At 36.4% G+C, this 27,730-nt stretch overlaps 1 protein-coding gene across 11 annotated transcripts in view; it reads left to right on the top strand.

Annotated features, from left to right (window-relative positions):
• The window catches only part of calcoco1b (calcium binding and coiled-coil domain 1b), a 57,267-nt gene that overhangs the window by 17,294 nt on the left and 12,243 nt on the right, over positions 1-27,730 (top strand). For 6 of the 11 annotated variants that reach the window (XR_012386716.1, XR_012386717.1, XR_012386718.1 and 3 more), the window contains exons 1-4: positions 21,425-21,538; positions 24,323-24,482; positions 24,548-24,650; positions 26,424-26,626. Coding sequence is in view for 8 of the 11 variants with exons in the window: in XM_073915560.1 (XP_073771661.1) it covers positions 24,351-24,482; positions 24,548-24,650; positions 26,424-26,626 (438 nt within the window). In the remaining 3 variants the exon portion in view is untranslated. 11 annotated transcript variants of the gene reach the window in all.

Raw genomic sequence — 27,730 nt, 5'->3', positions numbered from 1 at the left:
GTAGTTTTAACATATTTACTTTATGCAAATAGGGAAAGTGAGTGGAAAACAGAGAGTTAAAGTCAACACTAGCAGTGCTTTTTTTAACACTATGCAAGTGTAAAATAATTTACTCTTTTTCAAGTGTAAATTTAACTCGATTTAGTGTGGACCTATATAAACACTAAAGAAGTGTTAATTTTCACACTTTGAGAGTGAAATTAACACTTCAAAATTTGCTGTGTAAAGACTGGATATTTAACCTGGATGATTAAATAGCGTAATCACGATCTGATAATACTTCAAACCATAAAATAAGTGTGGCCAATTTTAATTAATTTCCACTAAAATAGCGCTTCACCCTTTCGCTCAGACCACAGGATGACGGAAGCGTCTCCAGAAGTCCAAGTTCAAGTTAAAAGGGACCTCCGTCCGTCCAGACAATGGTCCTCAAGCAAAGCTTTCTGTTTCCTCTAAGGCTGTGTGACGACAAAAATGTTATACATATAGAAAAAACCTTTCTGATGTGGTCGGCAGTGACAAATATTTGTACATTGCATGGTTTCAGAGATGCATATTAAAAATAGAGGATTACCTTTCATGAAGCAAAACAAACAACTTATTATTTAGGCTATACAGCGGCTATTGCCTGTTATTAGGTATTATTTTTAAACGCGCAACGAAATAGCCTACGTTATGATTGGTATTTAACTTATCTCTTAATCTGACTTTTAACATATAAATAATATGCAAAAACAATGTGAAATTTGGAAAACCCGAACTACAAAATATCTACATTCTAAAATATGCTTTTATTTCAACCCAAATATAATATGGGTATAATATGGACTAAACATACTGCTAAGTAATCTTTTTAAATTAAATTTATATAGCCAAACTTAACCCAATTTTTGGGTGTGTCCATATTTTATTCAAATTTGGATTGAGATAGCACAACATGTTTTTTTTTTTTTTTTTTTACAGTGTAGCCGTTTCAAATAACACATTCATCTTTCAGATAATAAAACTTAAGTGTTATGATTAGAAACGTTAAGAACAATTTCATAAAGCATATCTTTTTATAGACATTTTGGTTTCAGAAAGATGATCTTTCAGAGATTCTTGAGATCACGTTAATTAATTATGTTGATGGATTGTTTGTTTTTGCATCGGATTATTGTATTTTTGTCACCCATAGCTGTAAGTAAAACGCGCACAGAATCTGTGCAACTAGCATGTGGATGTAAATAAAGTAAATGTAAGATTATTAAATGACTGTACAGCCAACAAGTAAGCGACCTGCAATGGATCGTCAACAAACAAAGAACAAATTTGGTGCGCTGCGTGCTTTTTGGCGTTTGTTAAATGACTTTGGGCCTAAAACAAAGCCAGTCTCCTGACGTTTTATCCTACCCATCTGATTATGCTATCAACACTGTATTTGAATGGTTCTGATGTTGGGGTAAGGGATTAGATAGGTTAGGGCGGTATGACAGCTTCATATCGCATTACTGCACATTCAAATATACACTGGTAGCAAAATCTGATGATAGAATATTTTGTCATCAAAATGTGCTTCCTTTTGAATTGGAGGACAAATCGACACCGGTTTAGTCATGTATTTTTCAGTTTACTTTGTGCCAACTCTGGATTTTAGGCACCATAAATGCGGCTTGATTTCAGTTGTTAGCTCAATAACCTTGAACAGAAACTTGACTAGATGTGAGCAACGCGACACATTTCTAAATCAATAAGTCACTTCTCATTCTTCAATTATTATAGGAAAATAATATAAAGCTATATATTTTTAAACTTTAATTTTCCACACATATTTAATTATACAAGTTGAGTTTAAATAAATATAATATATAGATATATGTAGTTTCAGTCTTTATTCCACACCTTGTAAAGACACCTTGTAAAAAAAACATTTTGTGGATAGCTTTGCAAATGTTCAAAATAGCAATAACAATGAAGAAAAATCAAGTTATTGCATTACAAACATTAATGCCATCTTGTGTGATAGGCTACTTGAAATGTACTGTAGCTTAATTTGGAGCTTTCCTGTTTTACCAAAACATCTTTGAAATGTTTCAGCACTTCAGCTGGAATTAACATGTGGCAGATTCTATTGATTGGACATGGTTTGGAAAGCCACACACTTGTCGATATATGGTGTAACAGCTGATTTAAACAAGCAAAAAACAAGGTGAGGTCAACAGGACGGCCTGCAGAAACAGGTTGACACACATTATATTTTCTTAAGTTGTTTCTGCTTTGTCTGTAAGGTGTTGAGTGATGTGAGAGAATAAGTAATTTAATATTTAAACTTGGACAAATAAGGCACTGGATTGACACAGTTTCTGGAATCTCTGTGGTTTTAAAGGGATAGTTGGATTTTTCTGTTGAATATATAAAAATAACTTTACTTGTCAAATGTTAATGTTGCTACAAATTGACTGCAATTGTAAGAAAAGCTTACCTTATCAAGTTATAATAATTAGTCAAGTTGTATAACAGTGGTTTGCTCTGTACACAATTCTAAACAAATATTGCTTAAGGGGGCTAATAATACAGACCTTAAAATGGGTTTAAAAATTTAAAAACTGCTTTTATTCTAGCTAAAATAAAACAAATAAGACTTTCTCCAGACGAAAAAAATATTATCAGACATACTGTGAAAATTTCCTGAATCTGTTAAACATCATTTAGGAAATATTAAAGAAAGCATTTAGACCACTCTAGGCCTTCATTGGTTACATCTTTCCAAAAGATGCTATAAAGTTAGTATTTTCTCTTTATATGCTTTTGCCTGGTAAAATTGAGGAAACATAATTTTAATTCCATTGTTTTGTAGTTATATAAATGTACTTACCATAAAAAAAAAACAAGACACAAATGGCAAGCTTTCAATTTCCTGCATCTTCATGAGCATTTTTGCATGTGGTCCAGCATCTCAACTTCTTTAAAAGCAAAACCTGGCATGTTAAAATGTTGGGCTTTATTGAACTCAAACAAAACAAGCAGTTATTTTGTTAATGCATTTTTGCCAAATATCAAAAATATCACATCAGATCAGCACCCAGTGTTTCTCAAAAACTAATATATTCTCATTAATACAGTACATTCTATTACATTTTATTGTATTATATTGTATTTTAAGTATTGTTGAATTCTGACTTAATTTTGTTTCCATTCACTTGTACTATGACTCTAAAGTACCTTGTACAATGTACATTGCAATTAAATATATTAAATGCAATGCTTTATAATTAAAATCAATGATAAAAATGTAATCTGTTTTAGTATAGTATTTTTCTGAAATTTAGTTTTTGCAATTGTACTGGCTCAATACTCAATGTAAAAACCATTTTAAACAAAGATGTAAAATAAAGCAGATTTTAGTAATTTTTTATTTTGCAATTGTACTCTTTAATTCTTCTGAAAATTACCCAAAAAAAACTCAAATTTGATTCTATTCATCATGTTTTCTTGCAATTGTACTCTTCAATCTTCAATGTGAAAATAATCTTTATTAAACTAACTTCAATTTTAGTACTTTCCATAAATCATGTTTGTTTTGTGCTCATCAATACACAACAAATGCGATAACTGAAAAGTACTAATAATTGAGACATATTGCAAATAAAATCTTCATATAGTGGTTTGCATCCTTTTACAATTTGTTTACACATCACCAAAGACAGTGCAAGTGTTCCCAATTCAATTGTCGGAAAAACAAGCGATAGTTACACATCTCAATCTTCAATCCCAACATGATATCGGTTTTGCTGCTCGCTCAAAGCTATTAATTCCTTTCTGATTCCCTGGAGCTGAACCATTATTTCCCTTTCAGACTGAAATGGCTTCCCTCTTCATTTACAGCGTCCCCTGTTGCTCTTTTGAAGTGAGAAAAGAGGCTGCTCTGAACTGTTTTTTAGGAGCTGACAGAAATGTGGGTCAGGAGAAGTGACCAGTAGCCCAGAACTGTTTGCCAATGTTTAGAGGCCAAGGGCGGCATGGTGGCTTAGATATTAGTACTGTCGCCTCTCAGCAAGAAGGTCGCTGGTTCGAGTCCAGGCTGGGTCAGTTGGCAATTCTGTGTGAAGTTAGCATGTTCTCATGTTCCCGTCTTTCGGATGAGACGTTAAACCGAGGTCCTGACTATCTGTGGTCATAAAAAATCCCATGGCACTTCTCGTGAAAGAGTAGGGGTGCAACCCCGGTGTCCTGACCAAAGTCCCTCTATTGTTACCATCATGGCCTCCCAATCATCCACCAAATTGGCTCTGTCACTGTCTCTCCACTTTACCAATATGTGTGTGTGTTGAGCGCACTGGCGTTGTTGTCCTGTGGCAGCCGTCGCATCATCCAAGTGGATTCTGCACACGGGTGTTGGTGTGGAGAGACCCCCCCTTCATGATTGTGAAGCGTTTTGGGTGTATGGCCATACACAGTAATTGCGCTATATAAATACACATTACATAACATGTGTTCGCGTGGGTTTCCTCTGGATGCTTCAGTTTTCCCCACAGTCCAACATATGCCCTATAGGTGAATTGGCTGTAGTGTATGAGTGTGTGTGTGTGTGTGGCTGGAAGCTGCGTTAAAGATATGCTGGAATAGTTGGCAGTTCATTCCGCTGCCGCGACCCCTGATAAATAGGGGACTAAGCCAAAGCATTAAGCAATTAATGAGTGGCGAGGCTGCTGTGTAGAAGTTCTGGTTATATATGCCTCCAGTGATCCCAGAACCCAAAATTTGCTCTTCCACTGCAGTTATAAGCATGAACATAATAATACTTAAAGTCCAATTAAAGTCCTGCAGCTTTGCTCTTTTCCCCTCCAATTATTCCTTATCCCTTTTGTCACATTTTTATCATGTTAGGTTGCTTTTCAACTTTTAATTTATATTATTATTATTTTTAAATGAGGGAAAAATACATACTAAAAAAGGCAGACCTCGTGAGAAACTTAATACATTTTCTTTTAAAGATTAACAAAGAGAACAAAGGATGAAAAAATAGTAATAAATACATAAACAATTATAAATATTGATAGTGTCTTTATACAGTTGAAGTCAGAATTATTAGCCCTGTTTATTTTTTTCTCCAGATTCTGTTTGACATAAAGCAGATTTCTTTAGCACATTTCTAATCATAATAGTTTTAATAATGCATCTCTAATAACTGATTTATTTTATCTTTGTCAAGATGACAGTGAATAATATTAGACTAGTCAAGACACTTCTATACAGCTTAAAGTGACATTTAAAGGCTTAACTAGGTTAATCAGGTTTACTAGGCAGGTTCAGGTAATTAGGCAAGTCATTGTATAACAGTGGTTTGTTCTATAGACTATCGGCTATAAAATACAGCTTAAAAGGGCTAATAATTTTGTTCTTAAAATGGTGTTTAAAAAATTAAAAACTGTATTTATTGTAGAATAATTCTATTGTATTGTTCTCCAGAAGAAAAAGTATTATCAGACATACTGTGAAAATTTCCTTGCTCGGTTAAACATCATTTGGGAAATATTGAAAAAATATTTTTTAAAAATTCAAAGAGGGGCGAATAATTCTGACTTCAACTATATATATATATAATATAATTTATTCATTCATTTATAAATAATTAATAGAAGGTTAGTAATGGGTCATTGTTTCAAATGGATTTAATTAATATAGAAATATTTTAAGGGCTTGCCATTTATCATAAAAATAGCCGTGTCTGGCTTACTGAGAGTATCTTATCTTTTCTATCTTCAAAAAATAGATGCATAAAATCCACACTCCACTATGCCACTGAAATACCTAGTGGTTTGGTGGACTTCCAAAGAAATAGAATCCGTCATCTAGCCAATAAAGAAGTGAAGGCAAGTGCATCTATCTGTTTACAATGTAAACCAAAGGTACAAATTCCAAGAGGACACTGAGAGAAACAAAGAAAGAAAGAGTTTACCTTTTAAATATATAAAGCCTACTATGTCATATTTGATACAGGAATGACTAAATGATTCGGTGGTTCGATGGTCAGCACTGTCGCCTTACAGCAAGAAGGTCGCTGTTTTGAGTCCCGGCTTTGCAGATGGGGTTTCTGTGTGGAGTTTGCATGTTCTCCCCGTGCTGCTGTGGGTATTTCTTCCAGTGCTCCGGTTTTCTCCACAGTCCAAACACATGCGCTATAGGGGAATTAATTAACTAAATTGGCTGTAGTGTATGAGTGTGTGTGTGAATGTGTGTGTATGTATGCTACGGATAAGTTGGTGGCTCATTCCGCTCTGGTGACCCCTGATGAATAAAGAGACTAAGCCAATGAATAAAGAATATTTATTTATGGAACTTCAGGTTTTTTGTCAGTGAAAGTCAGGGAAATTTGACATCTGGCTTAGATTGGGAACTCTAGTCTCCATCCTTTATTTCTGAAGTGATCCTTTAAAATACATGTTAAAACAGTAATGATGATGGATGCTTAGCTAATGATCTGTAACCAGTTTCTACTGCAGATTTACACAAATCCTTTGCAATGTTTTCTGAATAGCAGTGCTAAAATGCTACAAAGCTGTCATTTCCAGAAACCATTGTTATGCAACTAAAATCAATAAATTTACATTTGCCAAAAATGAAAGCAATGGATGTTGGTAGATTTACATACATTTCAACCATATATTTAATGCAATAGGACCTCTCGTAATGCCTGCAAAGGAGCCAGTTTCTTTACATACACAAATAAATCAACAGAATGCCATATCTATAAGGAATGATCATAAATAAATTGAGAAGTGACCTCATATGAGCATAAAAACATTTTTGAAATATAGGGAGTTTTTTGCGAAATTGTTCAATATGTAATTTCAATTTGCACAATTTGAAGGGTAATGCCAGCCTGTGACCAATAGGAGGAGCACAGCTGCTCTTTCATTCCTTCATTCATTCCTTTTCTTGTCGGCTTAGTCCCTTTATTAATCCAGGGTCGCCACAGCAGAATGAACCGCCAACTTATAGCAGCGGATGCCCTTCCAGCCACAACCCATCTCTGGGAAATATCTACACACACATTTATACACTACAGACAATTTAGCCTACCCAATTCACCTGTACCGCATGTCTTTGGACTGTGGGGGAAACTAAAGCACCCGGAGGAAACCCACGCGAAGGCAGGGAGAACATGCAAACTCCTCACAGAAACATCAACTGAGCGACCCAGCAACCTTCTTGCTGTGAGGCGACAGCACTACCTACTGCGCCACTGCCTCGCCTTCTCTCCTTCTTTCATTCCTCTACCTTTCAAAATGAAGAAGTGATAGCACTGGTGATGCTACAGTAGGTGGAGTTATGCAAACGAGTACCCAATGCCAGTTTAACTTTAATTATTTCCGCCATTTCCAATGATGAAACAGTCAGTGCAAAATCACCACTTCAGTAGATTACTATTTTATCTGCATATTTTCCCACAATAACTGTCTTAAGAAAGAAATTTAGTTTAATCTGAAGTCTTAACCTGTCATGAGATCTGTCCTTGCTCAAGGGCATGACCTCAGCTGGGGATATTGATTATGAAAGAGAGCGCTGTTCATTCACTTCCCCCATTCCCACCAGTGCTGAGCATTAAACCTGCATGAAGAATTGAACATGTCTGACTTTTTACCCACAACTGCCACCTGAGTCATTTTGAAAGTGTGTGCATGCACGGTATATGGGAGTATATACTAATGTGGTAAGGTGAAAATCTCACATCAGTGGAATTTGGAAACTTGTAAATGAAATGGGAAAAAAAAGAAAATACCCAGATGTGAACCATGCCCCACATTAAAATGAATTTCTGTGGAGACATTTGCTTACCAAACAAGCACACACGATACACTTGAAGGTTTTGTTTGGTGTTCAACATCTGTCTCCTCAAAAATGGATCTCTAGTTTGAGTGCAAATGTGATGTTTAGCAGTAGTTATTACTCTTCCCTTTGCACGGCATCGCTTTGGCAGCTCTGGATATTTCAACCAGTATGGTTAATACTGTATGGTGCATCTGCTACTGAAATGCAAAGGCTTCAGAAAACACTGATCACTAGCTAATTGTTTTTTTTTTAAATATCATATATACTGTATTATTGTTAAAGGGGTAGGATAGGTGATTTGATTCACAAATATAATCCATCCACCCAACCATCCATCCATCCAAACATTTATTTGCCCATCCATCCATCCATCCATCCATCCATCCATCCATCCATCCATCCATCCATCCATCCATCCATCCATCCATCCATTTCATCCATTTAAATGTCCATCGGTCTATCAATCCTAATGTCCATTAGTCCAAATATATCTATGCAAACATCTATATTAGTGTCATTCATTCATTCATTCATTCATTCATTCATTCATTCATTCATTCATTCATTCATTCATTCATTCATTCATTCATCCACTTTCCATCCATCCATCCCTCAGTCAGAATTTCCATCCATCCAAACATCCTTCCACCAAATAAAACCATTCATCCTTCCAAATGTTCATTCATGATCCATCCTAATGTAATTTATCCAAACACAGTATCTGTACATCATCCATTCATCTACCTTAATGTCATCAGCGCACATGTCTATTTGTTCATTCATCCGTCCATTCTAGATCTATCCATTTTTGTTCCTATCCATCCATCCTTGTTTCTAAACATCCATCTGTCAGTTTTAATCCATCCATCAATCCATCCATCCATCCATTCATTTTATATCTATCTATTTTTGTGTCTATCCATCCATCTTTCCTTGTTTCCAAACATCCATCTGTCAGTTTTCCATCTATCCGTCCATCAATTTTAGATCTATCTATTTTTGTTCCTATCCATGCATCCATCGCTGTTTCCAAACCTCCATCTGTCAGTTTTAATCCATCCATCCATCCTTTCATCCATCCATCCATCCTTCCATCCATCCATCCATCCATCCATCCATCCATCCATCCATCCATCCAACCATCCATTCATCTATTCATCCATCCATCCATCCATCCATTTTAGATCTATTTTGTTTCCATCCATCCATCCTTGTTCCCAAATCAAAAGAGTCTAGACAAGAGACCAAAATATAGAATCTTTATTTTTATATTTATAAAACAACTAGGGGGTCTGGGGCTTCACAGTGGCGCAGTGGGTGGCATGTTCACCTCACAGCAAGAAGGTTGCTGGTTCGAGCCTTGGCTGGGTCAGTTAGCGTTATTGTGAGGAGTTTGCATGTTCTCCCTGTGTTCGCGTGGGTTTCCTCCGGGTGCTCTGGTTTCCCCACAGTCCAAAGACATGCGGTACAGCTGAATTGGGTAGGCTATTGTGAGTGTGTGGATGTTTCCCAGTGAAACATAAATGTACGTAAAACATATGCTGGATAAGTTGGCGGTTTATTCCAATGTGGCGACTCCAGACTGATAAAGGAACTAAGCCGAATTTAAATAAATGAATGAACTAGGGGGTCTGATTGTTACAGCTGAACCACTGAAGTCACATGAACTGCTTTGACAAGGTTTTTGTTTCCTTTTCTATGGAGAATGATCAGCTCTAGGATTTCATCTAAAATATCTTAATTTGAGTTCTGAAGATGAACGAAGGTCTCAGCAGATTAGAAAGACATGAGGAGGGATAGTTATTCGTAACAGAATTGCCATTTTTGGGTGAACAATATGTCTAATACCATGTTAAGCATAACATTCCTTGGCACGTGTGGATCATATGAATCATATGAAACCATTCATGTAGCACCTACATAGCCTATTTGTGCTATAAAGCACTTTAACCACTTCGAGGAACTGCTGGATAACCATTACAGGCTCGTTTAAGGTTATGATTACAAGCCAACGAACCATTTTTTCAGTGTAGTAATAAGACCTAAACAGGTCAGTTTTCCTTGTTGCATTGACAATGTTGAGAGTTTCCTTGGCTGGATTTGGGGTCATTGTCTTGCTGAAATGTTCACCTTCATCATCCGCTAATGTAGGTGTAGAACTGAAGCATTAATTTCCACTGATGAGGAGCAGATGCTGAATAACTATTGAGAGATTTCACTTGCTGTCTGGGCTTTTCATGCCTTTTTACACCTTCCTTTCTTCGTGTGTTCAGTACTTATTCACTGATTTCATTTGATTACACATAAGTTTCTAAACTAGTTTGTTTTTTATGTTCTGTATCTATTATTTTGGTTGATACTGACATCTGGTGAAAATGTCAAGTCAGCAGCACTTTTAGAAATATGTTTTCTGAGATGAATTGTGGCATAAGCAGACATTTTTGTCTCCCCGTTGTGTGAGAAAAAGCATTTGGAATCATTTATGCTGTGTGCAGAAAAACATGCCACTATAAACACACCAGTGGCATCAGAGAGGAGCTCCCTGTGTGTTCACATGCAGGTGCTCTTTTTTACACAGCAGTTCAAAAAAGACCTTTGTGACCTTGTGATGTGAGAGAAGACAAATCCAGCTCATAGCCCAGATTGAAAAAGGATGTCGTCTCTTCAAAACATGATTTCTTTGAATGTTTCATTTGCGTAAAACATTGAAGGGGAAGTCGAAATATAGCCGTATGTATTCAAACACAAGAAGCACTTTTGTCTTTGTATATTTATGTGTGTTTTCTTGCACATAAAGAGGCAGTGTTTCATGAAGTTGTCTAACAATACAATCCTCTCAGTGTTCTTGGAAACATCGAGCAATAAAAACAGTGATAAATAAAAATGACTATCATGGTTTAAACACGAAATGCCCCTCCATGTCTCTAGACAGAAAAAAAAGCTTCTGTCTGTCGCCTGGAAGTTAAGTTTGGTAACTAAAAAGAGAGCGCATTGTTTACAACTTGGCAACCGTTCAGATTTTGATGCCATGCGCCGAGTCTATGACAAGATTTACTGCTGTTGTGAGTCAGAAGTCTGCAATCATCATTCACTCTGTCTGTACTGAGACAAAGCAACCCCGCCATGTGTGCATGTGTGCTGTAGCACCATCTTGCCGGCAAAAACGTAAACTACAACAATAAAACGGTCTTTGTTTTCCTCGCCCAGCCCCCACTTTTTTCCATGGTGGTCCATTCATAAAACTGCTGGAATTTGCGGCAGACTCTTAAAATACAAGAGGGACAAACCTACACTTAAAAAAAATGCTGGGTTGGAACGAGCTAGATATCTTTAAGGCAACCATTTCCCCACATCATGATTAGGTTTTTACACACATCTTTATTTCTGTATTTGTTCTATTCGTTCTTTTTTCTGTCTCTCTAAAATGTATTTATATTAATTAATTAATTAATTTATTTATTTTTTCATTCATTCATTCATTCATTCATTCATTCATTCATTCATTCATTCATTTTCTTGTCGTCTTAGTCCCTTTATTAATCCGGGTTCGCCACAGCAGAATGAACTACCAACTTATCCAGCACAATTTTACGCAGCGGATGCCCTTCCAGCCACAACCCATCTCTGGGAAATTATTTATTTATTTATTTATTTATTTATTTATTTATTTATTTATTTATTTATTTATTTATTTATTTATTTATTTATTTATTTGTTGGTTTGTTTGTTATTTATATACATATTTTTTTCCTTTCTCTACCTCAGTTCCTGGTGTTATCCTCAAAGGTACAGCTCATTTTAGAGATAGAGGTGAGAGTGTATTATTAAATAATAAAAAATATTAATTTATTTATTTAATTTTCGGCTTAGTCCCTTTATTAATCCGGGGTCGCCACAGCGGAATGAACCGCCAACTTATCCAGCATATGTTTTAGGCAGCGAATGCCCTTCCAGCCGCAACCCAAATCAAATCAAATCAAATCACTTTTATTGTCGCATCATCAGCAGCACGTGTGCTATGATGAGTGAAAATCTTAGGTGCTGGCTCCAGACAGTACAAAATACAGACAGTGCAAATGCAGCGACAGTGCAAAATACAGACAGTGCAAATAAAATGACAGTGCAAATACAACGACAGTGCAAAATACAACAGCATACTCCCAAAAAAATAAAATAAAACAAAGCGGTATGTGCAATGAATACATTAAAGTGCAGTGCATGCTATTTCCCGTACTGGTAAACACCATACACTCTCATTCATATATATATATATATTTTTTTTTTGTTTGTTTGTTTAGAAATTAGTATATTTGAAATATATATTGCATTAATATTTAATATTTATTATATTTATTTTGAAATATATTAGAATTTTTTTTTTTTAACAAATTTCTGAACAGAAATACAAAAACGCAGATGCTGTCTGGCTTTGCAATCTAAAAGAATTTGGAGAACAAAGCATGCACATTTTTACACATTTCAGAAATCCAGAGAAATATGACTAAAAATAATTGATTTATTCATTTTCCCTCAGATTAGCACCTTTATTTATGAGGGGTCACCACAGCGGAATGAACCGCCAACTTGTCCATCATATCTTTCACGCAGCGAATACCATTCTAGCTGCAACCCAGTGAAAAACACCCATACACACTCATTCACACACACTCTCATACACTACGGCCATTTTAGTTAATGCGTTTGGACTGTGGGAGAAACCGGAGCAGATATTAAAGTGGAAACAGAATTAAAGCAACCTATTTAAATCACACAGAAGGATTTCTCAGTAGTTTTTTTCTCTTAGCAGATGAGAAACATCAGTTTTTCCAGCGTACAGCTCAGCTGCTAATATAAAATGCCTGAGAAACTGCTTTACCCGTGGAAAACCATTTAATAGCATGGCTGTTGAGCTGTGTGCCCTTAGGTTTTTGTTTTTTATTGCTGTCCTGCACATTTGGCCTCATGCCACTTCTGTATGCGCAGACTGGCTTACACAATACACTCATCTGTACTGGGCTGAATGCATGACTACTGCATGATGACTAAACAATCTGCAGAGATTTTGATCAGTCACACTATATTCCCATGACCTTTGGAAATGACAAGTGAAGTATAAAATTAGGCATCTTTGCTATAAGCCTTGAAGAGGTTGAACTTGTGAATTTGACATTCATTTGCAAGGGCTGAATAATTAAATGAACACAGCAAGCTGTTGTATAAACTGAGCTTAGAGGCTTATTAAAGGCTGTAGGTGGCAGCAAAGACCCCCAAATCTGGATCTCTGAGACATAAACCGTTTGGTTTCATATCTGGCTTAGTGAATAATGTGCAATCTGTGTTGTGAGCAGATTAGCATCATAACATATATTTAAATATTTAATATATTTGAATGTTGCATATTTTATATATCTAAATATTCTTAAAATATACTGCTGAAGACACAATTATTAGCCCTTCTGTGAAATGAAAACATTTTCAAATATGTTTCACTGAAGAGGCTTGTTGTCCATTATAAAACGTTTTAGGTTTCAAACTATTTAAAGCAATGCCTGACAAAAACACCCATATGAAAATGTCTGAGTTAAACTGTAAAGAAACAAGGTCGCTGGTTCGAATCCTGGCTGGGTCAGTTGGCGTTTCTGTGTGGAGTGAATGATGGCAGTGAATATTGACAGGATTTTAGATTGAAAATAATCATACAAACAAGTCCAAATCAATAGCCAGGCTTAGATGACACACTGAGGTGTTGTGAAGCAAAACCATCTGTCCATTTCAAGAGTTCACACTTAGCTGATGATTGATTATAAGCAAGTTTGGCATGCTGTCCCGGGAGAGAGCCCTGAGCTCGAAGGTTCTTGAGCCCTGGGCTCCCTCCCGTTTGGAGGAAGAGAGGGGAGCCTTGAGCTCAGATAGATCTCGACAACTCCCCCTTGATAAGAGCTGATGACTAAAAATTGAATGCTATTAAAAGATATGCTGCATTATGAGATTACCTGTATTGCAAATTTAGATTTATCAATTCACTTGTTGTGCATGTTTTTGGAATGTGGGAGGAAACCGGAGGACCCGGGGAAAACCCACGCAAGCAAGGGAAGAACATGCAAACTACACACAGAAACGACCACCGGCCTGTTAAAGGACTAGAACTGGTGACGTTCTTGCTGTGAGGCGACAGTCACTGGGCCACCGTGCTGCCCTATGGAGGGAAAAGGAAAGGGTGGAAGGGAGGATTCTTCAAATCGAAGATGAAAAAAACCCTGGCTCTTTATAGTGGTTAGGAATGGCCTGATTGGTGGATCATGCATGCTAATGCAGAACCAGCCGTGTTCAATCATAATTACGTGCTCCTCTCGAAATTAGTTAATGAATAAACTTCACTTAAGAAACTGAACATTATTTACAGTATTATTAGTCGCACGTGTGAATAAAGTCCAACTGTAGTCCAAAACCGTGAGTCAGACTAATATTTGTTTGATCAGGCTGTGGAATAAAGCTGATAATATTGTAAATAATGTTCAATTTCTTACACAGAGCGATGGATTTGTTTTACAAGACCTCAGTGTGTCATCAGGAGCCATGGCTATTGATTTGGACTCATTTGCACGTGTGTATTTTTTAACCCAAAAACCCTGTCCCCTTTCACTGCCATTATATGAATCAGCTCAAAATCGTCTTTAATGATCTACCGAGGAATAAAACTCATTTTAGATGACCTGTGACTGAGTAAACAGGACATTTTCATTTTTGGTGTGAACTATCCCTTTAAACAATTCATCCTGATTAATTTTCTTAATTTTTTCTCTCTCTCTCTCTCTCTCTTTGCACCTATTCATCATTAATATTCTAGTGCCATCCTACTGCAGTACTCTGCAAATGGAGGGATGGGTGTAATTTACCTAAAATGCAGCTTTTTTTATCGTCTATTTCTCCTTAATCAGAGCGGCACAAGGCGATTGATGGCTGATGGCACCACTGACTGCGTGGCGTTTTTATGGCAAGATTTACAGCCGATCTGCTGCAGGGACACTTTACGGCTCACGCTCACCAAAAACTGCTTAATTCCCTAGAAGGGTTAAACACAAGGGTAAAGCAAAGAAGGGTGTGTGAGAGAGGGAGTCCACGTTTACACATTTTCTCCAGTTGTACGTATATCGTATGCTGTTTGAATATAAATGAATGAGTTCTGTGCATAAACAAACACGTATAGGACTGGACTGGTTTGCAAAAAGGAATGTTAAAAAATGAAAATAACCTCGTCATTGACTCCCCCGAAAACCTTTACAAGTTTATTTTCTTCTGATGAACACAAAATAAGGTATTTTGAAGAATGCTCGATGTGTGTGTGTGTGTGTGTGTATATATATATATCTCCTGTCTTACTCGTGGCAGATGCACTATTTTAATAAAAGTGGCTGTATTTCAGAAAATTGATTAATGATGTACCATAGCATAAGGTTGGAAGACAGGTGAAAAGATTGAAAGAGTGTCAGACCAATCACAATTCAAAAGTGCTAATAAACAGTTAATCAGTCGTTCAGGGCGGAGCTATCAGTCGTTTTGGGTGGGACCATCAGTCATTTAGGGTGGAGCTATCAGTCATTTAGGGTGGAGCTATCAGTCCTTTTGGGTGGAGCTAGCAGTTTTTTAGGGTGGAGCTATTAGTTGTTTTGGGGGAGCTATCAGTAATTTAGGGTGGGGCTAATAATCTTTTAAGGTGGAGCTATCAGTCCTTTAGAGCAGGGCTATCAGTTCTTTAGCTACTTGGCAGTCATTTAGGGTGGAGCTATCAGTCCTTTAGGGTGGAGCTATCAATCCTTTAGGGTGGAGCTATCAGTCCTTTAGGGTGGAGCTATCAGTCATTTAGGGTGGGACTATCAGTCCTTTAGTGTGGGACTATCAGTCATTTAGGGTGGAGCTATCAATCCTTTAGGGTGGAGCTATCAGTCCTTTAGGGTGGAGCTATCAATTCTTTAGGGTGGAGCTATCAGTCCTTTAGGGTGGAGCTATCAGTCCTTTAGGGTGGGACTATCAGTCCTTTAGTGTGGGACTATCAGTCATTTAGGGTGGAGCTATCAATCCTTTAGGGTGGAGCTATCAGTCCTTTAGGGTGGAGCTATCAATCCTTTAGGGTGGGACTATCAGTTCTTTAGGGTGGAGCTATCAGTCCTTTAGGGTGGGACTATCAGTCCTTTAGGGTGGGACTATCAGTCCTTTAGGGTGGAGCTATCAATCCTTAAGGGTGGAGCTATCAGTCCTTTAGGGCGGGACTATCAGTCCTTTAGGGTGGGACTATCAGTCCGTTAGGGCGGAACCATCAGTCCTTTAGGGTAGGACTATCAGTCTTTTAGGGTGTAGCTATCAGTCCTTTAGGGCGAAACCATCAGTCCTTTAGGGTGGGGCTATCAGTCCTTTAGGGTGGGGCTATCACTCCTTTAGGACGGGGCTATCAGGGCGTGTCTCTTTCTGCTTTTATCTCTTCATCAATCTTCCTTCATTTTGTTGGACACACCCATTTTCCAATGATCCAGTTAGTTCCCAATGGATGGAATCATGCACCTACTTTTTTCCCCTCATTTCAGGACTGTTTTTAATTTAAAGTACGTCATGATAAGGGAAAAAAGGACAGTCTTCAGTTTCACGGCGACTTTAAAGGATGAGTTCTCAGTGTGTTGACTGCTATGATCTTTATCAAGTGAATACCAATTCAGCATGACTTACTGATCAATGCATTATGGTGCCAAAACATATGTAATGGACTACATCAATGTCCCACAGCGTGATTTGTAGTGATCCTGATTCATAAGACTTCACTTTCTATAAGACTACAGTCATCTTCGGCTGACTTGTTGGTTTTTGGACTTTGGTTATTATATCGTTCCACATCCTATAATAACATCTCGGGCATATTTGGCATGCACACTAAATCATTTTGATGAATTTTATACAAAAAAATGACTTTGTAATTGACTTTCTCTAAGACAAATAAAAAAGGATTGGCATAGAAGAGGGAAAAAACAACAACGATAAACTGAGGATGAAATTCTTAAGCAGGAAATACCAAGAATCCCAATGAAAAGCGCAGCGACGTTGGTCATATGGACAGTCAAACACAAATCATTCCCTTTTGGCCCAGCAAGCACAAAGCTGTCATTAATTTTGTGGAATTACATGAAATCCAGAGCATTCTTTATGTGGCCTGCAGCCGAGCGACAGTTATACGACAGGGACTGCTGCACTAGGCAAATGGAGCAGTATGGCTTTGCATACTAAGTACTTTCATCTCTGTTTTTTTTCACCCACACCCTCAGTCCCACCCATCTCAGTCTCTCTATCTTTCAATTTTCATCATTTCCAAAGCCTTTAATTACACTATACCTTGGAAAAAGGCCAGACGTTGTTCCAAATTTTGACAAATACTTAATACAAATACTTTTGGTAAGATATGCAGGTTTGTGATATGAGATATTTAGATATTTACAGACATTACATACCACTATTAAAACACAAACTCTACAAGACAATGCACTTTTTAAAGTTTGACTATAAAAAAACACAAGATCCAAGTTCAACTTTTTATATCATTGCTATATATATATATATATATATATATATATATATATATATATATATATATATATATATATATATATATATATATATATCATCAACACTGTAGTGTTTTTAAACCACACTAGAGTTAAGTACTTGAATTAATTGACGGTTGTTGCTAGATCAGACACGATTGCGGCCAGAAGTTAATGAGAAATATTTATATTATTTGTAAAAAAAAATTTTTATATTTATTGTATTTTATCAATGTCTACCCCAACCCTAAACTTAAATGTAAAAACAGCAGTTGTATCGTGTATTATTTATGCTATCTATTAAATTACCCAGTAAATTGTATTTTTTAACACCTACCCCCAACCCCTAATCCCAACCATCACAGTACTGTAAAAATATGAATTATTGTTATATAGTGTCATAAAAAAATGCTGCTATATTGATGTGCAATAGCACTTAAGGCTGGCCGCATAGTCAATGTACTTTACTGCGTATTCTATCTAGACTTTAACAATTAATTGGTTGTGTCAACTCAATCTCACGGCAATTCGTAGCTTTTTAAATTTAGTGGCTAATTCGTATGAATTCGTACAATCTAATTCGTACAATTTATTACGATTTGCTCATCATCAATGACGGTTGGGGTTAGGGATGTGGTTGGGTGCCACACCTCCTTTTAAAAATCGTACATTTTTGTACGACTGAACTTGTACGAATTTTTTATACGAATTAGCCACTAAACTGATGAAACGTAAAATACTTACGTTTGCTCGTGAGATCAGGCTGGTTGTGTTGGTTATTTAGTTGCTATAGTAAGACAACAACTAGAGTAAAATAAATACATGACCCAATACTGTAGTTTTCTAACGTGTATTATACTACAATACACAACTGTAAAGTATAATACAGTATTTACTAGATTATCAATTCACTATAGTTAATACATAAGCATTCATTAACAACATTTTAAATACTAAAACATATGCAGTATTTATAATTTACTATTGTATAATAAAAAAATCACTTGTAATTATTATAAAATATTAAAGTAATTTTTCATTTAGGTGTTGTTTTTGGTTCGATGGCAGCATAATTCTCTGGTGTAGATGCAGCATTTCCAGCCTGATCTCATAAGGAAACTTATTTTACGTTTTGTCAGTTTAGTTGCTAATTCGTACAAACTTGTATGATTATAAAAAGGAGGCGTGGCACCTAACCCCACCCCTAAACCCAACAGTCATTGAGTGATGAGCAAATCGTACTAAACTGTATGAATTAGATCATACGAATTCATGAGAACTAGCCAATAAATCAAAAAGGTACGAACTGCCGTGAGATTGCGTTGGCATTTCACGTGTATATTTGTGGCTGTGACACAACATTGTGTACATTGCGTCTGATCTGCTATTTCCACCAAGTTAGTCCTAAAATAAAAAGTATGCCATCTGAAATTAATTTACCAATACATTAATAAAAATGAATAAATTTATAAAACAAATGTGAAAATATTTTTTTATTTAATATTTTTTAATAAAAAAATGAATAAAATTGAAATTAAAATAAAATACATTTAAAACAAAATTAATAAAATGCATTCAATTAAAAATAAATTAATTAATTAAAATAAATTAAAGTAAATAAATGTGAAAAGTCAGCCGTTTGTATTGTTGGACGGGTTTGTTTCACTGGTTGTTACAGTCTCCCCCCACCTCCACACAGAGCTGTAAAGGCTGTTATATTAGCTGGCTACCATGGAATGGTAATTTAATGCAGCCGCTGTGTGAAGCAGCCCAATAAAAGAAGCGTGAAGTGTTTTAACAGGGTAAAAGCATGAGCTGAAGCCAGAGCTGCAGTGTGATGAAGATGCAGACCACAGGATATCAGTCTACCAAGAACATTACAAGGAAGATTGCATTATAAAATCACACCTTTTACAAAAGTGAATACTGTTTTTGTTTGTTTGGTATTGTGTGTATTATTAAGAGCCAAAATGTTGAGGTGAAACCAGTCGATGTCATAGGAGGAGTATTAAAAACACAGATGTGTTGTAGACTGCAGAAAGGAAGGATTTTGGGAGACTGTGATGACATTATGGATAGAAGAAATCCCTCATAAGTTATGTGAAAGGAAATATTGGGAAGACTGAGGAAGCAGAGTGAATTAGTTTTTATTTTTGATGCTGTTTTGAAATTTGCTGTACAATTCAGTTAAGTTTTAGTTATTGGTATTAATCAACATAGGCTCGTTCCAAAAACGTAGCCCTATATACATTTCTGGAGAGCATGAATTATAGAGCCAGAGGTATGTATGGCTGCATTTCGTTCCAGACTTCTGTGGCTCCGCTCAGCCACTTTGCCCTTTTATGGTCAGCCCCAGCCGGCTGACCAAGTTGGCCCCGCCCACTTGTAGCTTCATTTGCGCTCTTTAGAAACTTATGGGTGATGTCACAGACACTACCTTCATAACTCAGTAAACAGCGGTGAGCTTGGTTACCTTCATGGGCAATCACAGTCAATTCTGATGAGCAAGTGAACACAATGGCAAATCAGCGCTAAAATGTTTAAGAACGCGCTCAACAGCGCTCAAATGCTAACGGGTAATGGACGTTTTTAAAATTTTAGTATTGATTGATACCAAATTCCAGTATCGTGACAACAAACCTGCTCATGTAGTGTAAACAAGATTTCAAATTCAAAATCAAAATGAACAGGTCTGCTCTTGGATGTCAACGAGAGCATTGTGAGCTTGCTTATTTTGGACTTCATTTCCCATAATGCAACAGATTCTATTGGTTATAATCAGACTTGATAAAAACAGTCAGCTGAAACACTTTGATTGACATTCTCTCAGAGGGGGAAAGCCCCGCCCACTAGTGAACATCTCTCCTTCGTTAAGAAGATAGGCTGCGTCCGAAACCGCATACTTCCATACTATGTAGTATGCCAAAATCAGTATGCGAGTCGAGTAGTATGTCCGAATTCATAGAATTTGAAAATCAGTATGCGAGAAGTACCCGGATGACTTACTACTTCCGGCGAGATTCCGGAGTGCGCATCCCATGCATGCTGCGCTATCACATGATGCCCCGCGAGCGAATTCATGAATGGAAGTAAAGCGACGCAACTGACGCAGGTAGGTCACGTGACCATGACAAAATGGAGGATGTAGTACGTCCGAATTCCATTCATACTTTTCACATTCATACTGTATAGAACGTACTTTTCTAACGGCAGAGTAGTACGTTTAAATTCAAATGCAGTACCTACTGAGTAGTAGGCGGTTTCGGACGTTTTTGAATTTGCCACTATGCTGACACATGGACATCTATAGCTCCGCCCTCTTTTGAAAAGACCACAATCTCATTTGAATTTAAAGCGACAGTCACCAAAACGCCACAGTTTGGATTAAAGCCTCAAAGGATCAGCTTCAGAGAGTTAGAAAACATTATTAATGTTGTATTTTGTGCTGAAACCTCACACACACTCTACACTATAAAAAGGGATAAGTTACTGAAAGCGAGTTAACCATTTGCCTTGAAAGCAACAAGTTGACTTCACAAAGATAATGTAAGTAAACCCATTGTGATTTGGAAGTTGACTTTATTTTTATAATTATGCTAATTGTACTAACTAATCCATTTTTACAGTGTCAGACTATTTTAGCACATCTCTTTTCAAATAATTACTACAATTACAATAATTATTACAATATTTGGTGCTTCATTAAGTCTATAAAATTTTCAATTATAGCCTTATTGAATTGAGAAGACACACTCGAGTCTGGAAGAGCAGATCTATTTTAGTTACTGTCATTTTGCTAGATACTGAAAAGCTGGGAATATATATAATAAAGGTGTACTGGAAATAGAGATTAGTTTACTTTTATTGTTAAAAAGTGAGTAAAATTAGCATATTTATAAAAATGAAGTTAATGTATTAATATCATACACCTGCATTATCGAAACAAACAAGTCTGAGAGTAATGGGATCTTGCTTATTTTGGACTTCATTACCCAGAGTGCACCAAAGGGGGCGGTTCATTAGCATGTGCTTTTGTTATTGTTAAACTCACACACTCATCTTAAGTCTCGTCATGATCATTAGCACATGTACAACATATCTCAGGTGATCTGAATCTGCCATCAGCCTCATTTTGTATTAAGGTAAGAGTCAGATTTATTTCTGTTTTAAAGGCATGCTGATTAAAGGCAGATGTAAACTAAAATAAGTCATACCGAATGTTTTAATTTTGCTGTTTAATTTATAATTAATGATAAAATGGATTGCATTGTAAATCACATGGAGGATGCTGTCTATTAAATGCAGGAATGTCATTAAATCTGACATTTGAATGGTTGAAAAGGTCTCAGTAAATTATTATTATTATTTTTGTTGCCATGATGTTGTCATTATTAGCCTGGAATTTTTTGCACAGTATTTCATATAATATTTTTTCTTCTGGATAAAGTCTTATTTGTTTTATTTCGGCTAGAATTAAAGCAGTTCTTAATTTTATGGAAACCATTTTAAGCTCAATATCATTAGCCCCTTTAAGCAATATTAGTTTTGCATTGTTTACTGAACAAACCACTGTTATACAATGACTTGCCTAATTACCCTAACTTTACCATAATTAACCTAGTGAAGCCTTTAAATAAGCTGAATACTAATAAATATGTAGTCAAATATTATGTGCTGTCATCATGGCAAAGAAAAAAGAAATCAGTTATTAGAGATGAGTTATTTAAACTATTACTATTACGAAATGTGTTAATATCTGAAGGCTAGATTTTAAAATAGATTATTACATCTTATGCTTAAATAAAAAGATTGCTAACACTGAAGATCTGGAAATGATGACGACTCCAGCTTGTATTTGACTCGTAGACGTTGAGAGAAAGAATGCTGTTGCCCCATGCACTCTCATGCAGTTTCACAACACATGGAAATCTAATAGCGGCCTCCTGCAGCGTCAAGCATGGCTGTAGTTTGTAGTTTAATGGAAAGACACTAAATATAGCTGAGCACACAAACATGATTGTGCTGAATCACATTCCCAAGAATGAACATGTCGAGGGATCATTTACATCTGATCCATTATTGTCCAGCAGGGTCAGTTTGACATCTGTAAATGCGTGTTTTAGTCGTACAGGAGAAAATACTATAGCAAATTTATAGTAAACAAAACTAAACTAAAACATGAACCACGCTAGAGTAAAGTGTATTATAACGTACATATTAAAGTGTTCACAGGATACTGTAGTTTTATCTATAGTGAGCTGATAGATACTGTAGCATGCTTTAGTTTTTACTACAGTAAACTGTTGTGTATCGTGACATTATTTACAGCTGTATTGGGTTTTTACCACAACAGATTCATTCATTAATTTTCTTTTTGGCTTAGTCCAGGGGTGTCCAAACTCAGTCCTGGAGGGCCGGTGTCCGGCATAGTTTAGCTCCAACTTTCTTCAACACACCTCCTTGGAAGTTTCCAGTTTACCTAGAGAGAGCTTGATTAGCTGCTTCAGGTGTGTTTAATCGGGGTTGGAACTAAAATATGCAGGACACCAGCTCTCCGAGTTTGGACACCCCTGGCTTAGTCCCTTTAGTCACAGCGGAATGAACCACCAACTTATCCAGCATATGTTTTACACAGCGGATTCCCTTTCAGCTGCAACTCAGCACTGGGAAACACCCATACACACTCTTTCACTCACATACACTACAGATTAAGCTTATTCAATTCACCTGTATTGCATGTCTTTGGACTGTAGGGGAAACCGGAGCACCTGGAGGAAACCCACCATGGGAGAACATGCAAACTCCACACACAAATTCCAACTGACCTAGTTGGGGCTCAAATCAGCTACCTTCTTGCTGTGAGGCGATCGTGCTATAACTGTGCCACTGTAATGTCCTAAAACAGATTCATTTGAATATAATATGTTTTAAAAACACTACAGTATTTGCTAAAGATTACTATAATATTTTTTCATGTGGTTTTTAGAGGGTTAAGTTGTCAATCAAAGACAAATTGACCCAATTCAATATTTACCATCTGTAAATGCATGTTTAATGCCCAAATTAAAAAAATACTATAGTAATTTTTTAGTAAATACTTAATGTTTTTTTTTTTACCATGAAACATATTATACTGTATATATTATAGTTGACATAATACTATAGTTTAACTACAGTAAGCTGATGAATACTGTATTATATTTATTATAATATTATATTTATATTTTTTATAAATATTTATTTATTTGTTATGAATATTATTTATTTACTTTTTACTATTGTAAGCAGTGATATATTGTGGTATAATACATCCTGTTGGTGATAAAACTGCTGTATTGGCTCATTTGTTTGTACTAATTGTTGAGTTACAATAGCAACACTCTCAGAAATAAAGGTACGTGAGCTGTCACTGGTTTGGTACCTTTTCAAAAGGTACAAATTTGTACCTTAAAGGTCCATATTAATACTTCAAGGATACATATTAGTACCTAAGAAGTACAAAAATGTTTCTCTTAAAAATTGTAAGGACTAATGTATACTTTTAATGTACCAATATGGACCCTTAAAGTACAAATGTGTACCTTATAAAAGGTGCAACCCCAGTGATGGCTCACATACCTTTATTTCTGAAAGTGTATAGAACTATCACAACAGATACATTTTTAAATACTTTATTATTAAAGGTTTCAAAAACTATAGTACTTGCTAGGCGGTTCCTTCTGCTTTGGGGACCCCCGTTTATCAGGCAAAATGAATGAAGGAATAGTACTTAGTAATTTTGACATGGGATATTTAAGCTCACCAAAGTCAACATAAGACATATTACTTGACCAATTTTACTAAATTAGGCAGGATCAAAGGTTAATAGGAGGGTTAAAGTTTGACACTAGACATCAGTTTTTCTCACTCATTTGTTTCTTTCTCAGTCATATGACCTGATTTTCAGCTATAGCTATGGAAGAAAAGCGATTTGTGCATTTCCGAGATGTTGCTGTGAGCTATTTCTCACAGACGAGAGTGGATTGTCGATACACTATCAGCAGTCAACACGACTGGAGCAGTCGGGACTGGATTGGTCTTTTTAAGGTAAATCTTAATTAAACTCAGTGTCGGACAGAAATTCAGTTCATATAACTCGTCTTGTTTCTCAGGTGGGATGGCTGACTGTGAAAGATTACTACACTTTTGCTTGGGCTCTTGCGCCAGAAGGCTACCAAAAAGGAGCAGATGCAAATTGCAGTGTGGCCTTTCACCGTATGTTTACATTTAATGCAAGAATTTTTTATACATCAATGTTTATACACACATCTACATTTAGGTGCAGGTGCTTTTGTCCAACTTACAAATGATAGAGGCATTCGGCGATTCAACAAGAAGAGGCAATACACACAACAAGAGCTGCTTATACAAAGGAACTGTTTGTAATTAGAGAATTGAGAGCTAAAGTAAGAAGGGGGGATATTTATTTATTATATATATATTTATTAATTTTTGTGCTCAGGTAATCATGGAAAAGATGGGTTTTTAGTTGTCGTTTGACTACTTACTAAACTTAAACCTTCCAATTAAAGTTTAGACCTTTTAATGTTTATTATACAATTAAAGATGTGCTTATTCCTCTCTCAACTACATTTTATTTAAATCTAAAATACATTTAATACTTTAAAATTGTAAAAAAAATATATAAATATATATGTTATTGCAATATGAGCAACAGGCTCATTTTCAAAACGTAGCCCTATATACATACATAAGGGGGTTCAAGTCCAGCAAAGAACGGTTTCAGAAAGCAGGTAAAACAGAAACAAAAGCCAAAAAAATAAAATAAACAAGTACACAACAAGGTGAGAAAATGGTACAATCTGAAAATGTGGTAAAAATCAGGCTGCAGCGGGGGCTTTTCTTGCTTTTGTAAACATTGCCGATTGGGTTTAGGGAAGGGGGTGGGCACTGGACAGTCAGTGCTTTTTAAAAACACTGTCGGTTGGGTTCAGGGAAGGAGGAGGGTGGGAAGATTGGTCAGTCAGTCAGCAGCAGCCTCTGGTGGAGTTATACAAGAACAGCAAGTGTGAATGACACTCGCAAGAGAAATTTGAGATCGGAAAAAGCGTACACATCTGCCAGATTTGCGAAAACAAGAACTACAAAAGAAAAAAAAAACGTTGCTCCTGGGACACATTTAACGCTCTCCAGAAATGTATACAGGGGTACATTTTCAGAATGAGCCAGGGTTGAAAATTAAATAACTGATTTTCTATTGAATGTAGTTTAAAATGTCATTTATTTCTTTGATTTAAAGTCAAAATGTCAGCCCCAGTCTACAGTGTCACATGATCCTTCAGAAATAACATGATGATCAAAAAAAGCTTAAAAATAATAATAATAAAAAGATGATTATAATGATAATATTATTATTATTGTCAGTCTTGAAAATGCTTTGTTTTATCCACACTATGATTTCCACACTTGAAAGCAGGAAAAACATAATTTTCACAAGTTAACACTAATAAATGTATGAATCTTTACTAATAGTTTTGCTCCAATAATAATCAATATTAACAGGACAGCAAATCATCATATTAGTATGATCACTGAAGGACCATGTGGCTCTGAAAACCAGTGTAATGATGCTGGAAATTCAGCTTTAAATCTAAGGAATATATTAAATTACAAGCTACATTCAATAAAAATATATAGCTAAAATTGTAATAATAATAATTCACAATTTAACAGTTTTTACTGTATTTTTGATGTGTTAGACGCAGCCTTGGTAAGAAAAATAGTGTTATTTTCAAAACTAAAAAACTACTGATCCCAAATCTTTGTGTATAATTGGACCCATTTGCATATCACATGCTCTCAAACGTCAAGTGCAAAAACAACTGCAGTTCTTGGTAGAAGAAGAACACTCATGATCAGCCATCTGATACTGTTGCAACACTATTGCAAATGCCTGATGTCCCAACCAGGCTGTTTATGCGTGTCTTGTTTTTGATATTTATGATCATTATTCCTACAATCTTTCAGCATCTTACCTGCCAATTCCGGGTGTGGAGGAGTATCAGTTCGTGTATGTGGATGAACGAGGCGACGTTTGTGCAATCAGCTCTCAGTTCACCTTCGCCGCTCCGAGACCTCTGGATGAACTGGTTACACTGGAGAAAAGCGGAGAGGGAGAAGAGGACGGAGATGACCTGCTGCTGGTGGTCCCAAAAGCTCTGATCCTGCAGGTATATCAAGATATCTGAGAGAAGATTCGACTAATGATAGTGCTTTTCAATTAACCCTGTTCTTATTTACATACCAAAGGCTTCAGAGGGATATTTCACACAACAAAGTGAATCATTATTTATTCTCCCTCATATGTTTTGGTAATTCAAACCATTTTCTACTGGCTTATTACCTGATTATTATTAAGATAATAACTGTTTATTAGCACTTATAAATTATGAGCTTACACCATGTCCTAACTACACTACAATATGTCTGTATGCACCAAACGCGACGTGACACAACAGAAACATTTAAATACCAGCCATTCATTCAAAACATCAGCACTCCAGATGAAATAGTGAGGGTTATAATGTAATGAATACATATTTAACCTCTTCAACATTATTTAAAGGCTACTGAGTAACTGAGGTTGTTGGTTTGCACTGAGTCGCAGTTCTGACGTTCATTTTATTTTCATGGTCTGAGGTGAACTATCTGCTGCTGCTTTCAGTAGTATAGTATTAAATGGGATGTAAAATGGTATTTAAACTCATGTTGAGAGCATTTATTACTGAATAAAGCACATAATCTATACCTGAGGTGATCATAGTAGTTTATTCAGGGCCGGTCCGTCCTACAGGCAATATAGGCGGTCACCTTGTGCCCCGCGTTTCTTGGGAGTGCCCCATGAAAGCTCTTGAAAATTTATTGTGAACATAATAACTGGCGACGCAGTGGTGCAGTAGGTAGTGCTGTCGCCTCATAGCAAGAAGGTCGCTGGGTCGCTGGTTCGAACCTCGGCTCGGCTCAGTTGGCATTTCTGTGTGGAGTTTGCATGTTCTCCATGCCTTTGCTCTGTATAATTCATACAACAAAGCCGAAAATGGGGGGATGCAGTGGCGCAGTTGGTAGTGCTGTCACCTTACAGCAAAAAGGTCGCTGGTTCCAGCCTCGGCTGGGTCAGTTGGCATTTCTGTGTGGAGTTTGCATGTTCTTCCCGCATTCGCGTGGGTTTCATCTGGGTGCTCCGGTTTCCCCCAGTCCAATTACATGTGGTACAGGTTTATTTGGAACCCATTTCTGGGAAACATCCACACACACATATACACTACAGACAATTT

Source organism: Danio rerio, chromosome 11 (assembly GCF_049306965.1).
Source record: "Danio rerio strain Tuebingen ecotype United States chromosome 11, GRCz12tu, whole genome shotgun sequence".
NCBI lineage: Eukaryota > Metazoa > Chordata > Actinopteri > Cypriniformes > Danionidae > Danio > Danio rerio.
The sequence above is the reverse complement of the archived record's forward strand: the minus strand, read 5'-3'. Positions and strand labels throughout refer to the sequence as shown.